The sequence below is a fragment of the Vanessa atalanta genome, chromosome 20 (genome assembly GCF_905147765.1).
Source record: "Vanessa atalanta chromosome 20, ilVanAtal1.2, whole genome shotgun sequence".
Taxonomy (NCBI): domain Eukaryota; kingdom Metazoa; phylum Arthropoda; class Insecta; order Lepidoptera; family Nymphalidae; genus Vanessa; species Vanessa atalanta.
Window position 1 is genome coordinate 5,421,711 of NC_061890.1, and position 12,133 is coordinate 5,433,843.

General features: G+C 31.7%; 4 protein-coding genes across 4 annotated transcripts; all 4 read right to left on the reverse strand.

Annotated features, from left to right (window-relative positions):
- Window positions 1-309: 309 nt before the first annotated feature.
- LOC125072111 lies at window positions 310-3,386 on the reverse strand. The gene is made up of 4 exons (XM_047682622.1): window positions 3,296-3,386; window positions 2,166-2,322; window positions 1,736-1,824; window positions 310-528 (listed from the first exon to the last, which is right to left on the reverse strand). Exons 1-4 carry the CDS (start codon window positions 3,362-3,364, stop codon window positions 310-312), a joined length of 534 nt encoding a protein of 177 aa, XP_047538578.1. The 5' UTR covers window positions 3,365-3,386.
- A 180-nt stretch (window positions 3,387-3,566) lies between these two features.
- On the reverse strand, window positions 3,567-5,397 carry LOC125072112. The gene is made up of 3 exons (XM_047682623.1): window positions 4,633-5,397; window positions 4,374-4,539; window positions 3,567-4,094 (listed from the first exon to the last, which is right to left on the reverse strand). Exons 1-3 carry the CDS (start codon window positions 5,395-5,397, stop codon window positions 3,781-3,783), a joined length of 1,245 nt encoding a protein of 414 aa, XP_047538579.1. The 3' UTR covers window positions 3,567-3,780.
- A 2,029-nt stretch (window positions 5,398-7,426) lies between these two features.
- On the reverse strand, window positions 7,427-9,136 carry LOC125072113. Its single transcript, XM_047682625.1, has 3 exons — window positions 9,049-9,136; window positions 8,490-8,617; window positions 7,427-7,588 (listed from the first exon to the last, which is right to left on the reverse strand). The coding sequence occupies exons 1-3, from the start codon at window positions 9,134-9,136 to the stop codon at window positions 7,427-7,429; spliced, it is 378 nt and encodes a 125-aa protein (XP_047538581.1).
- Window positions 9,137-10,028: 892 nt separating this feature from the next.
- On the reverse strand, window positions 10,029-11,266 carry LOC125071970. The gene is made up of 3 exons (XM_047682422.1): window positions 11,041-11,266; window positions 10,412-10,583; window positions 10,029-10,276 (listed from the first exon to the last, which is right to left on the reverse strand). Exons 1-3 carry the CDS (start codon window positions 11,260-11,262, stop codon window positions 10,038-10,040), a joined length of 633 nt encoding a protein of 210 aa, XP_047538378.1. The 5' UTR covers window positions 11,263-11,266; the 3' UTR covers window positions 10,029-10,037.
- Window positions 11,267-12,133: the final 867 nt, after the last annotated feature.

Here is a 12,133-nt window from a genome sequence, read left to right on the forward strand (position 1 = left end):
ATCAATTAAAATAATTAATTGTAAACAATGAATAATTATGTCCCGTATTTTGCTACTCAACTTTTTAAAAATTTGGTTAAAAATATACAAAGTCTTTCATTGTAATAAGAAAATTACTCATATCAAGTTAATTTCAAGCATAAGTGTAGGTACAATGCATTAACGTTACTGATTAAATAATAGTTGTCTAATAACTTAAGAAACTAGCAGCAAAAATTAGTTGTCAAAACTTTTAGAAAAAAATATTGTTTTAACCAATATTAAAATATATTTGAATGTAAATATACAAACATAAATAAAAAAAACGTGTTAAACTACGTTATTGTTTATTGGAGGTATTGCGTCGTTATATTTCATAGCCTGTTCGAAATGCCAGTCATCAGCTTCCGGTATTGGCATCCATTGATGACCCTGGTACAAGTAGGACCTGCCACCGCGTCCCCGATAGCCCAACCTGCCTGCCGCATCCTGTATCTGATCTTTCTTCGGGACTTGATTTATTCTTGCGAAAATAAAAACAGTATCCTCCTGAAATAAAGAATTTTACACCAATATGTTATAAATAAGAAATATGAATACTAATTTTATTGTAAGACATAGATCACAATGTGTTGGCTTATTTAAAATTTAAATAATTTGAACTGCCTGGGTCAAAATGCTATTGTTTGATGATGACGATTTTTTTCGTTGTACATGATTTAGACATGATGATATCTTTAATTTTATATTTTAAAAGCTAATTTTAACCTATATTAAATGCCCAAGGTAGCATATTATTTATTTATTTATTTATTGTACACTACATGATACAGATTAAAATATGTTACAAGAAAAATTCATATATTATTGTAGAGTACAACGGGCGGCCTTATGGCTAAGTAGCCATTTCTTCCAGACAACCCAATAAAGAGAGAGGTTGTATGTTGTGTAGGTGGTGCTAAGGCGGTATTATAACTACACTTGCATACAAATATCTACATGTAAATACTTAGACAATGTACATATATACGATATATATATATATATATATATATATATATATATATATATATATATATATATATATATATATATATACATATACATATACACATACATATATATTTATACATACACATACACACTTACACACACATATACATATATATATATATATATATATGTATAATAGACTAATATTCTGAATCTGAATTTTTTGAATAATATTTTACAATTTTCGAAGGCATTATTTTAATTTAACCGTTAAGGTTTAGCCAGTGTTAGCCATATAAGCTTATAAACAGTTTTTTTTTGGATAAAACAACGTCATAATTTTTGTAGAAAATATTTACAAATTATATATAGGTACATTTTTTTTTGTTTATCGCTCCTCCTTTGATGAATGATATACAGACTGGATCAGAAAGGGAATTTGTCTTGCACTATTTACAGATATAATATATATATCTATAGATAAATATACAATATTAGGTACGTGTTCGTCAAAAGTCATATGACATTTCTTTGTTCGACCTTCATTGTAGGATTTTTTTCAAGATTCGCCTTCGCCTTTGAGCACGATATTAAGTATAAAAATAAAATTAGCGCTTAAAAAATCTGCTATGCTAGATTTTAACCGATGGATTATCCATTCAATTAAATAAGTCGGCTTATAATACCCACACTATGTATTTATTCGTGCTAGTATCTACTTTAATAATACATTAATAAAATAACTGATTCAATCAATACTCACTTTACACAGCATAATACCAAAGTATAAATTGTCGCCTGTCTGCTTGATTCGAACATCTAACCGTTCAACAATATCGCCCTCCTTTAGACCTAGAATTTACCAACCTTCTTTGAAAATATAGCTTAAAATTGACTACGAAACATTGTTAATGTTGATAATGATGATTGCTTCCAAGTTTTCAGCATATTATACGACGTGGGTACAAATGCCTGGACAATAATATTATGAGAGGCAACAGCGAGGACAAAAGAACGCGCTTTAATCAGGTCAGACATGCTGATTCAGATTGATCGCCAATTCTGCTCCATTCGTTAAAAGTCAACACAAAGAAAACGTTTGGAGGAAAGAAGAAAGAGCTGTCTAACCAAGACCACGCAGAGTTAAGAGGACGACTGAAGAAAGAAAGAGATATGTATGAGATTTGACTAACCTTTCTGTGGTTCATATAAATAGTAGTGACCTCTATCATTTCTCTCGACGAGAAAATATGTACTGTTGTCTCGTTCGATCATAAGTAAGGTCTTGGATGTCCAATCAATTGGTTCCAGCACATGCCCATCTAATATATATTTGAGGTAGGCTTTTTGCTGTTTATATTGTTAAAAATATAAATTAAATACGTTACATTCGTTTCTTAGTTATATTATTCACAAATACTTTACTATAAATAAATAGATATTGGACAACATCACATACATTACTCTGATCCCAATGTAAGTAGCTAAAGCTCTTGTGTCATGGAAAATCAGAAGTAACGACGGTACCACATACACCCAGACCCAAGGCAACATAGAATACTAATGAACTTTTTCTAAATCGACTAGGCCGGGAATTGACCCAGGACACCAGAGTGGCGTACCCATGAAATCCGGTGTACACACTACTTGACCACGGAGGTCGTCATACTTATAAACGCTGCTTTCTCACTTTCTGTCATCATTTATTTAATATTCGAAATAAGAAAATAAGACTATTTAACTAATATGTTATAAATTCACTTATGGATAAAAGCGTAATTGCACGTATGTCACCAAACAGAAATACTTAGTATGGTTGTCTTCCAATATAACTACAAGCGCAAGTGACATAACATCATAGCCTCCAAGGTTGATGAGGCGTTTGAGATGTAATAAATGGTTGATTTCTTGCAGTTCCAATGTCTATGGGCGATGGTGACCACTTACCCTCACATAGTCAATTTGACCGTCTGCCTACCAATATCATAAAAAAATTACTGACTTTTATACCTACTACTCATATAAAAAACATTATAATTTTGTAGAAGACTCTTCTACAGAGATTTTTTAAAATAATAATAATGCATAGTTAGACACAAATTAAAAGTAGCATCGACAAATTAAAAAAAAAAAACAATCAATCGTTGATTTGGTTTGATTATGTAATATTACAGATTATTACGTTTGAATTAAAATCATTTTCGCATAACAAATAAATAATTGATGATTTTGTAGTCTTAAGATTAATTCGGGTGTAATCGGTTTTATTTATTTTTGACTATGCTACATCTAAGCTGTGTCGTACTATAATTTATTTTGTTACCTTATCTGTCGGTACAATGAATTTCACAAACATTGGAGTCTGCGGCAGACCCCAGTAGTAGAAAGACATCCACTCTGAATCCAATATCGAATATGGGTTGAACCTCGCAAAGCGACTGAACTCATCACAAGTAGTTGTCTCGTTATCATGTAAACCACTTGGATTTATGCCACACCTAATAGTTGGTACAAAAAACATTAAAACTGCAATAACTTTAATTTTGTCAAAAAAATTTGTCATGACAAATGATACTTAGTTATTTTATTCAAATAAAAAGGAAAAAATTGACACGAATAATAAAAAATAACTCAATGAATTAAGAACAACACTAAATTAAAAGCAAGCAAAATTAACATTTATACAACTTTGGAAGGATGTTTGTCATTTTTAATGACGACTATACACAGGATGTTGATCATTGCACCAAATGGATGTTTTAAAAAATCAAGACGTGACTTAATGATTATATTTTTAATCATAACAAATTAGTGTCTGACTTGAAAATCTACATCGCCGCTAGGTATAGGTATTTGTATGATCTTTCTAGACTCAGCTTCTAATTTCTTTATCTTCTCCATTCTTTCCAAAATCGCCTCTGCTTCTAAATCACGATAAGTTGTGTACCCAACGCCTCTGAATTTTAACGTGCTAGCTTCGAGGGTTTTTTCTTGGTCAGTTTGTGGTTCAGTTCCCAATTCTGCCATTATAACTGCGTAATTCTCTTCACAAAACAACATCGCAAGATACGGATCATGTATCTTCATTCTTAACGTTATCAGTGGTAACGTTATGTTTTTACCTGCAAAAATTATACTTTTGTTATTATTTAATTCTTTATTCTGTACTTTTTACTACTAGTATTTATAATACAGATATATTAGATATTCCATATCAATTTCATTATTTGCTATTAATAAAATTAACAAATGTTCATACGTATACTCATGTACTTCACAAAATCCTTATATATACAAATTAATCACACATTATATAGCTTAGCTTATTACGTCTTGTAAATAAGGCAATTTAAAATAATTCTACTTTACTTCGGAAATTAATTATATATCTATAACTATACCTTCAATTGCCGATGGTAACTCCTGTTTGGGTATTCCGTAAAATAATCCTCTCCTATCGCCCGCAATTAAGAGGATATCTCTTGATTCCTTTAGAAGCAGTTTCGGTTCTTTCCAATTTAATGTTCTGATATAAGGAGAGTAGGTAGTTTTATAAAATTGTACAATCTGTAATAAAGTGAATTTAGCACACATAATTCACGAGAATCTTTTACTTAATAATACATTAACAAAACTTATAATACCTCATTATATAATTACCTTTTTGGTTGGATATGAAAAAGTATGAATTATTGCAGGAATTTTTTCTCCTCTTGTAGACCATATATAGAAAGGCAACCATTTAGTGTTGACTACATCATCGGGATGAAAAACCGCTCGTTTTGCGAATTCACTGCATGTCGTCCAATTCGACTTTTCTTTATTTGGTTTCATGACGAACGTATTTCCTTGAAAATAATCAGATAAGTTGCCATTTGGTTCGATTGCTTTACTTTTAACTCTACCTAACTTTTTATTGTATTTTTCTTCGTATGCTTTCTTTCTTACATTAGCAAGAGGATTTGCTAGATTTCTTTCCAAGAGTTTAGAGAAATCGTATCCCAGTGGTCGGCTTATATTTTTCAAAGCTGATTCTCTATCATAGTTCGGTTCACTTCTTGTGAAGGATTTGTTATACTTCTTATAATGTAAAATTTCATCTCGGGGACTCAAGAACACTAACGGTTGATCTTTCAGATTCAACTCCTTATTCTGTCGAGATTTTTTTAAGATTTCTTTCATTTTGCCGCTGTATTTGGGTTCAGGCACTTCACTTTCTAGCTCAAATTGTTGTTTGTGCCTCGGGTCTCGAAAGCCATTTCTGTACACGTGTCCAAAGTCAAGTCCTTGTTGAATCGTTTCAGATTGTTCATTATTTCCGTAATTATTAAAAACTTTATAGTCAGATTGTATCTCTGGTAAATCATACAATGCTCTTTTTGCTTCTGTAGTCGTGATTAAAAACAAAACGAACAATGCATGCATTCTTCCGTGTATTGCTTCTTTTTTTTTATCGTATCGATGTCTTTATACTGAAAATGTATTCAAGGACAGGGTTCGTGTGATGTTGGGTACATCACATAAAAAAAATCATTCCACGGAATTATTGTATGCATTAGAGCAGTAATAACATAATTGATTCTTTAATTATTTTCTACAATAATTGTTCGTATAGTTTTATAACTGTCATTAGAACTTGTAAATATATGGAGCCAAGTTTTCGTAGCAATTGCACTCAGGTGCCCAGTTAATTTATATAGGGAAATTATTGAGCTAGTTTTTATGTATTTAATAGTGATTATAAATATGAATAGAGTAATTCAAACAATTATCGCTACTTACGTACTTACACCTGGGTAATTTCTTACATAACCAAAAATTAGAAATTGAGACGTTCCGACCCTGTACCTGTTCACTTGCTCACTCACCATTCAAACTGGCCCACAACAATACTAAGTATTGCTGCTTGGCGGAAGATTATATGATATGCGAGCGGTATCTACCCAGAAGGGTTTTGCACAAACACCTACCACCAATTGTAAAAATCATTCTATAAATATTGTACCCTCTGATAAATTTTATCAAAAAAAAAAACATTTTATTTGTGTATAAAGTTTATTATAATATAAAATATACGTATCATTATAAATGATTGTAGTAAAAAATATCGAAATACATTTCAAATGGTTTCTAACACCTGTCTCCATTGCGAATACATAACAACCCCACTCGACAGATACTTCCTGGTGTCGTTTACTTTTCATAACATTATTTGATATTTTAGAAGAAATAAGTACTTTAAATGAATATCTCTATATTTGGACAGTGACTGTGAGTTAAATAAAATATGCTTTAAATTTGGTAAGAAATTTGAGAGCTGTTATCACTTCATCTCACTCTTTTCAACTTCTTGTTTCTCCTTTCTCTGGATTAATAAAATAATAGTTTTTAATCTATAAACACGGTTTAATAGTACATCAAAAAATATATAATCAAGGCAGATATGGTACAATAGAATATTTTTGAACGTTTTCTGGGATCTTCTTGTAAGAACGTATACATTGCTCCAGAAAAAAAATACTAACCGTGTGTCATCGGGTAGGTACTTAGAGTAACAGTTTACTCCTGTTCCTAGTATTAATAGTATGTACTTACGTCACAATTTCTGAAAAAAACTTTTATGTTTTTGCGTACATACATAGAGCATTATCAAAAACAAATCAAGAAGCGCCATTAAAGTTATATAAAGACTCCATTACATCTTATACAGGTTTAATGTAGAAACTCGATCGGTTTATAAGTTAAAGGTTGGGTTATCACAGTTCCTTCAGTCATCTTCCAGTTTCATCATCAGTTCCTCGTTATCATCCATAATATTATAAATAAAAAAGTAACTTTTTATGTCTGTCTGTCTGTTGCTCTTTCAAGGTCAAACCACTGATTTAATGCCTAGTATCTTATCAACAACAATGCGAAGTTTACAGGGGAGAAGGTGTCGGCGCTGCGTACCTTAAAATATAAAACATTCAAATTTACAGCCAAAACTTATGTATCTTCATAGATAAGAGACTCAGTGACGCTATGTTGTAGTTATATCATCGTTTGAAAATCATGACGATTAATCCCACTTAGTTCTTAAGGTTTGACTGGAAGATATTTTCGAAATAAGTCCGTCTTCATGCACATATAAGTCAAAAATCCATCAAGTATTTGTTATGTACTATACAAATATCTTTATTGAATATGATGTTATGTTATGCTTACTAAACAGCAAAAACAGACGTGCTTACTACCATTGCTTCTCCTCAAAAGGAGGAGATGAAAGGAGGCCTTAGCCCAGCAGTGGGACATTTATTATCCGTTACACTTAAGAATAAACACTTTAACTCATTCAAGATATGTTAAAACAAAATCTATTGTCCAAGCCATTTATTAAAATGTTAACATTTACAATCTTTGGTCTTTATTTTTCTATCCCAATCTTTAAGAACGTATTAATAATGAACATATAATGTTATATATTTAATTCATATTCTTCATTTTCAATTTCCAATTGTTCATCTTCATCTTCGTCGTCTTCAGCAAATGGTGATAATACGCGTGGCGCCTCTTCCTGGCTGAGATAAGACTGGTTCAAATCACCTCTGAATCCAATTTTCTCTGCTGCTGTTATTAACTGTAATAATATATTTATGGAAATAAATGAATTAATGACATTTATATGGAATTTAAGGTCCAACTGTCCAACAGTGGTTCCATTGCCTAATGGCAAACCATATTTGGTCAAATCAAATCAAAATACTCTTGATTGTGCACCAATAAACACATACTTTAGTCACGTTCAAGAAAGATGCACAAAAGGCGGCCTTATCGCTTAAACAGCGATCTCTTCCAGGCAACATTAAGGTAGAGGAACGAAAAAGAGATAGAAAGAGGGGGTGGTCTTAGTGTGTTCTTGTTTAAATTAAAAGTTTTGTTAGACAAAAGCGTTTTACGTTATTTTTGTGGGTCTAAAATTACCACTCAGCATCAGGCTAATTTGATTATATACCACCCTAAAGTAAATAAAAAACAATTCATACGACAGACGCACTTAGACTTCGTAGATTTCGTTTTCTATCGAATATATGATACCTTCACAGAAATGCACTTCACATGGGAATATATAATTTAGAAGAATCAAGTCAATGGAGACATATTGTGACAAGTAATCCTATTAATCGACGCGATACAAATTAAATTAACATTTTTTATGTTTGACTCTCAAATTTGTTTTGATAATAAACAATAGTCTATGTTCCTCTTCTCTCAATTCTGAAACTCAAGCTGTCAGTATTACATGAAGAGATACAGAACAAATAATTTAATTAAAATGTAATTAACCAGTTTTATATTTTAAATAAAATACACTCAAATCGGATCAGTACTTTCTAAGACAATCGCTAACATACAATAATACGAGTCGAATAGAGAACGTCTTTTTTTATTAAATAACAAAAAAATTTATATAAAATATTCCCGAAAATGAAAAAACCGTAAGTATACATTATTGCTATTATAATTTTTAATATTCTTACATTATTTTCGTCCGGCAGTTTGTCCACCGGAGCCAACGCGTAACATAGCTTATGTTGACAATTGATTATACCCAAGTAATGAGGTTTTACAATCTTCAAAGCAAATATCATTAAAGGTATTTTTTCCACTGAAAGATATGAACAGAAGATTTAACGTTATTCTTGTATTATTTTTGGACTACCTTATAAAGTCTGCAGGTCATGAGGTTCTAGGTCAGTAACCGGCAATAAAAGATAAGTATTTCTCGGTAGCAAGACTTAGGAGTCCTGCATATTATCTTTCCGGTCATGTAAAATGCTAACTCATGAGAGCGAGGAAGTCAAGTTAGATGTTCACGATAATAACTACTTGCAATTAACTAGTTCTATTGACTTACTTGGAAATTCGAGAGGATCAAGATTCAAAATTTTATTTTATGATATAGGTGCAAAACCCTATATAGGTTCCTACCACACCAACACCAATTTTTTTTTTATTTCTTACAACTATTTCCACTATTCAGAATAAGATCACCTAAAAATGTCTAGTAATTAAATTTTAAATGAATATCTTACATACTTTGAAACGCAAATGATGGTATTAGCCTGAATTTTCCAGATACATCTGTAGCTAGATAGAGAGCGCTAAAGTCTATCGACGTCTCCATAAAGAGCACCGCCCGAGACCAGTCCACTGATGAGTCCATATCTTTTAATTCCACTTTAAAACGATCCACTAACTGCAATTTTAATTATTTTATATTTACATTTTGCACAAGATAGGAACCTGTAGCTGTAAGTATTTTTCATTTAAATTTTATTATTCTACTTTTATTAAATAAAACTAACGTAAGTTTTAAATACCTATACATAGTTAGGATACATATAGTTAGGATGTAAAAATAATGCCAAACGTGTTGTAAAAAGCTACAAGCTAGGTTTAAAAACTGTTTTTGATTTTCATAGATCTTTGAGATTTAATTTTGTTTATCATAATAAATTTATTTTTACTTACAATAGGGTTAGCTAAAGAAAATCTTATGTTATACGATTTATCATTATCATAATTCCAGAAATAAAATATTTTCCAATCAATGCCGATAACACTTTCAACGTCGAATGTAGAATTCATGAGAAATTCCTCACAGGACGTCCAATTTTCTGTTCTAACATCTGCCATTGTGTTAGTAGCTTGTGATCGATGAAATGTTAAATATATAAGATAAATGAATATCATATTTTATAAAGGAACGGCTTAAATTAACTATGGAACAAGATAAAAATTTAATCTTCTAATTTTCCCGAACACAACTTAATACTTCAATTACTATATTATTTGTGAAGCGAGAAATTAAAAGAATTTTATTTTAATGCCGCATTGCCGCATTGATATTCAAATTATTGTTTATTTTTTTTAACAAAATGTTAAACATCATGTTAGTTTACATTGCAATAAATGAAATATGTACACTGAATGGCAATAAATATGTATTATCATGGGTTCAGAACAAAATTGACAAAATATTTCAACATTTTATTACTGTAAGAATTTGTATTAATTTAAAATAATTATTTTACAAAAAACTGTTCCTCTTTATTCTTTTCTTTGGTACATGCTGGATACCCATCACCAATATTCAGGGTAGCCGCCTCCGCGGCGATCTCTGAACGGTATGGTGGATGATCAGACCACGCTGAGAGGGACGCCCCACCAACATGACAATCCATTAATAGGAGGAACTTGCCTTCGCGAAGTAATTTCATTTGGAACTTTAGAAGGGGGACCGCTTTACGTAATGGATTTATATCTGCAATGTATTTAATGTGACCTTAATTTTTTGAAGTAAATTATGTGTTAAATTTTCTTACTTTGTTTTTGAATATTCACTTAAGAAATTATAGATTCTGATAGTATTTTTATAGAATAATTGAAATATACAAACTGGCATCTCTGATAACGTTAGGAACTGCTAAGAATGCTCCAGCTGGTCCATTATCAGCAAAAAGTAGAACTTCATGTTTCGCAGATCCCATAGTCATGTGAAGGGTCGCCGCTTCCCAGGTCGGCTGCTGTTCCAAGTACTCGTTCATATCTGCCCAGATTCGTTTAATTGTCTACAAAAATTTTAAAAAAATATACAGTCTACAATTAGAGATTGATGTTACCATAACCTATTGCTGTTATGTTCTAATTAACTTTGATAAAAAATATTAATAAAGGGTAATAAAATTGTTCTCCTGCCACATACAGCACAGCACGAAAAATAAAGACAGCAAATTGTAACTGGCTAACGCGTGGGAGATATTAATTGGGCTAATCTAGGATGAAGAGTGGCTTCATATTATACTAACTGTTACTGTTCAATGGGATGGCAATCTGGCACGACAGGACCAACGGCTTTACGTGACGCCTATCATCTCACTCCAGACAGTCAGAGATTTACCACATTATTTACCACATCACCAAAAAAAAATTAAGAGCCTTGGAATCTTGGGTCCATACAAGTAATCGCCAATATACGAGACATACAGTACAAGGAAAAGTAAGTACATATAACTAAATTATACTAACCCCGCGAGTAGCATTTTTGATAACCATGTCCAAGCACTTAGTGTCCAATTTTAAATTCCAAGTGTAATAAATTCGCCACGGCTTACCGACTACCATGTCTATATCGAAATAAGGGTTCTTTGCCACCTTCGCGCACGTTTGGCGATTCTTCTCGAAAAATTCAGGCTTCAAAATCTGACCAGATATACTAAATATAAGACTTAGGAAAGCAAATAAATGCATTTTATCTGAAACCTCCATTTTGAATGGAAAAAATCAGCTATCAACGGATCGTTATAAAGCCCGGTTCATGAGAAAGTTTACACTCCCATCCAACATTTTCATTGTCGCAGTGTTGTTTGGGGTTTGAGTCGGATTGTCTAGTTTGATAACATTACATATACTTAATATGCGTTTACTAAATATAGCTAACATTTGTATTCGCTGATAGTAGAGTGGTAGATAGGGACCTAAATTGAGTTTCAAAGAGTTATCAGAGTGCTAAATTATTTAGGCATCTTTCTTTAAAAAAAACATACATTTAAAAAAAAGGAGGAAAGGAGTTAAAAGGATTTTACAGTGTCTGCCTTACGCTATCCCCCCTTGCGTTTGATTTTGCTGCTGACATGATTTGACTACAACATATGGGTGATAAGAGCACTTAGGGTTCGATTATTTTAGGAACCGTAATTAATTTCTTACTCGACTTATCTCAAAACCCATGGAACGTTATTATATGTTCTAGTCTACCACCAACACGCGGATCAAAAATACAAAAAAAAATTATATATTTATAGCAAAACAATATCCCTACTTAAATATAAAATAAAATATATTGACCATACGAATTATGACCGAGGTAGAATCGTGGGAAAAATGTACTGACAATTCTCAGTTGACTTTAGTTCTTACTTTGAAATATACTTTTAAAAATAAAACATTCCTACATATAGTTAATGCGACCATTTCCTCTTGGAGTTCGAATTATGAATTAGTTTTTTGATATTTTTTTTCTAACTCAACAACGTTCGCGTGATCAAAACACTGCACTCATTTGTTGTGTAGGCGTGTTCGGCCACCGATGCGTATCTCTAGAATAGGTGGAATTGGTGGG

What these genes read in the sequence shown, in the direction of transcription:
- LOC125072111 (XM_047682622.1), bottom strand. Translation starts at nt 3,364, where the DNA reads ATGTCTTTCTACTACTGGGGTCTGCCGCAGACTCCAATGTTTGTGAAA. An exon ending in TTTATATGAACCACAGAAAG is followed by an intron (nt 1,825 to 2,165) that starts GTTAGTCAAATC and finishes GGTAAATTCTAG; the next exon opens with GTCTAAAGGAGGGCGATATT. An exon ending in TTGGTATTATGCTGTGTAAA is followed by an intron (nt 529 to 1,735) that starts GTGAGTATTGAT and finishes TCTTTATTTCAG; the next exon opens with GAGGATACTGTTTTTATTTT.
- LOC125072112 (XM_047682623.1), bottom strand. Translation starts at nt 5,397, where the DNA reads ATGCATGCATTGTTCGTTTTGTTTTTAATCACGACTACAGAAGCAAAA. An exon ending in TTTCATATCCAACCAAAAAG is followed by an intron (nt 4,540 to 4,632) that starts GTAATTATATAA and finishes ACTTTATTACAG; the next exon opens with ATTGTACAATTTTATAAAAC. An exon ending in GTTACCATCGGCAATTGAAG is followed by an intron (nt 4,095 to 4,373) that starts GTATAGTTATAG and finishes TAATTTTTGCAG; the next exon opens with GTAAAAACATAACGTTACCA.
- LOC125072113 (XM_047682625.1), bottom strand. Translation starts at nt 9,136, where the DNA reads ATGGAGACGTCGATAGACTTTAGCGCTCTCTATCTAGCTACAGATGTA. An exon ending in ACCATCATTTGCGTTTCAAA is followed by an intron (nt 8,618 to 9,048) that starts GTATGTAAGATA and finishes CATATCTTTCAG; the next exon opens with TGGAAAAAATACCTTTAATG. An exon ending in AACTGCCGGACGAAAATAAT is followed by an intron (nt 7,589 to 8,489) that starts GTAAGAATATTA and finishes ATATTATTACAG; the next exon opens with TTAATAACAGCAGCAGAGAA.
- LOC125071970 (XM_047682422.1), bottom strand. Translation starts at nt 11,262, where the DNA reads ATGCATTTATTTGCTTTCCTAAGTCTTATATTTAGTATATCTGGTCAG. An exon ending in TCAAAAATGCTACTCGCGGG is followed by an intron (nt 10,584 to 11,040) that starts GTTAGTATAATT and finishes AAATTTTTGTAG; the next exon opens with ACAATTAAACGAATCTGGGC. An exon ending in TAACGTTATCAGAGATGCCA is followed by an intron (nt 10,277 to 10,411) that starts GTTTGTATATTT and finishes AATACATTGCAG; the next exon opens with ATATAAATCCATTACGTAAA.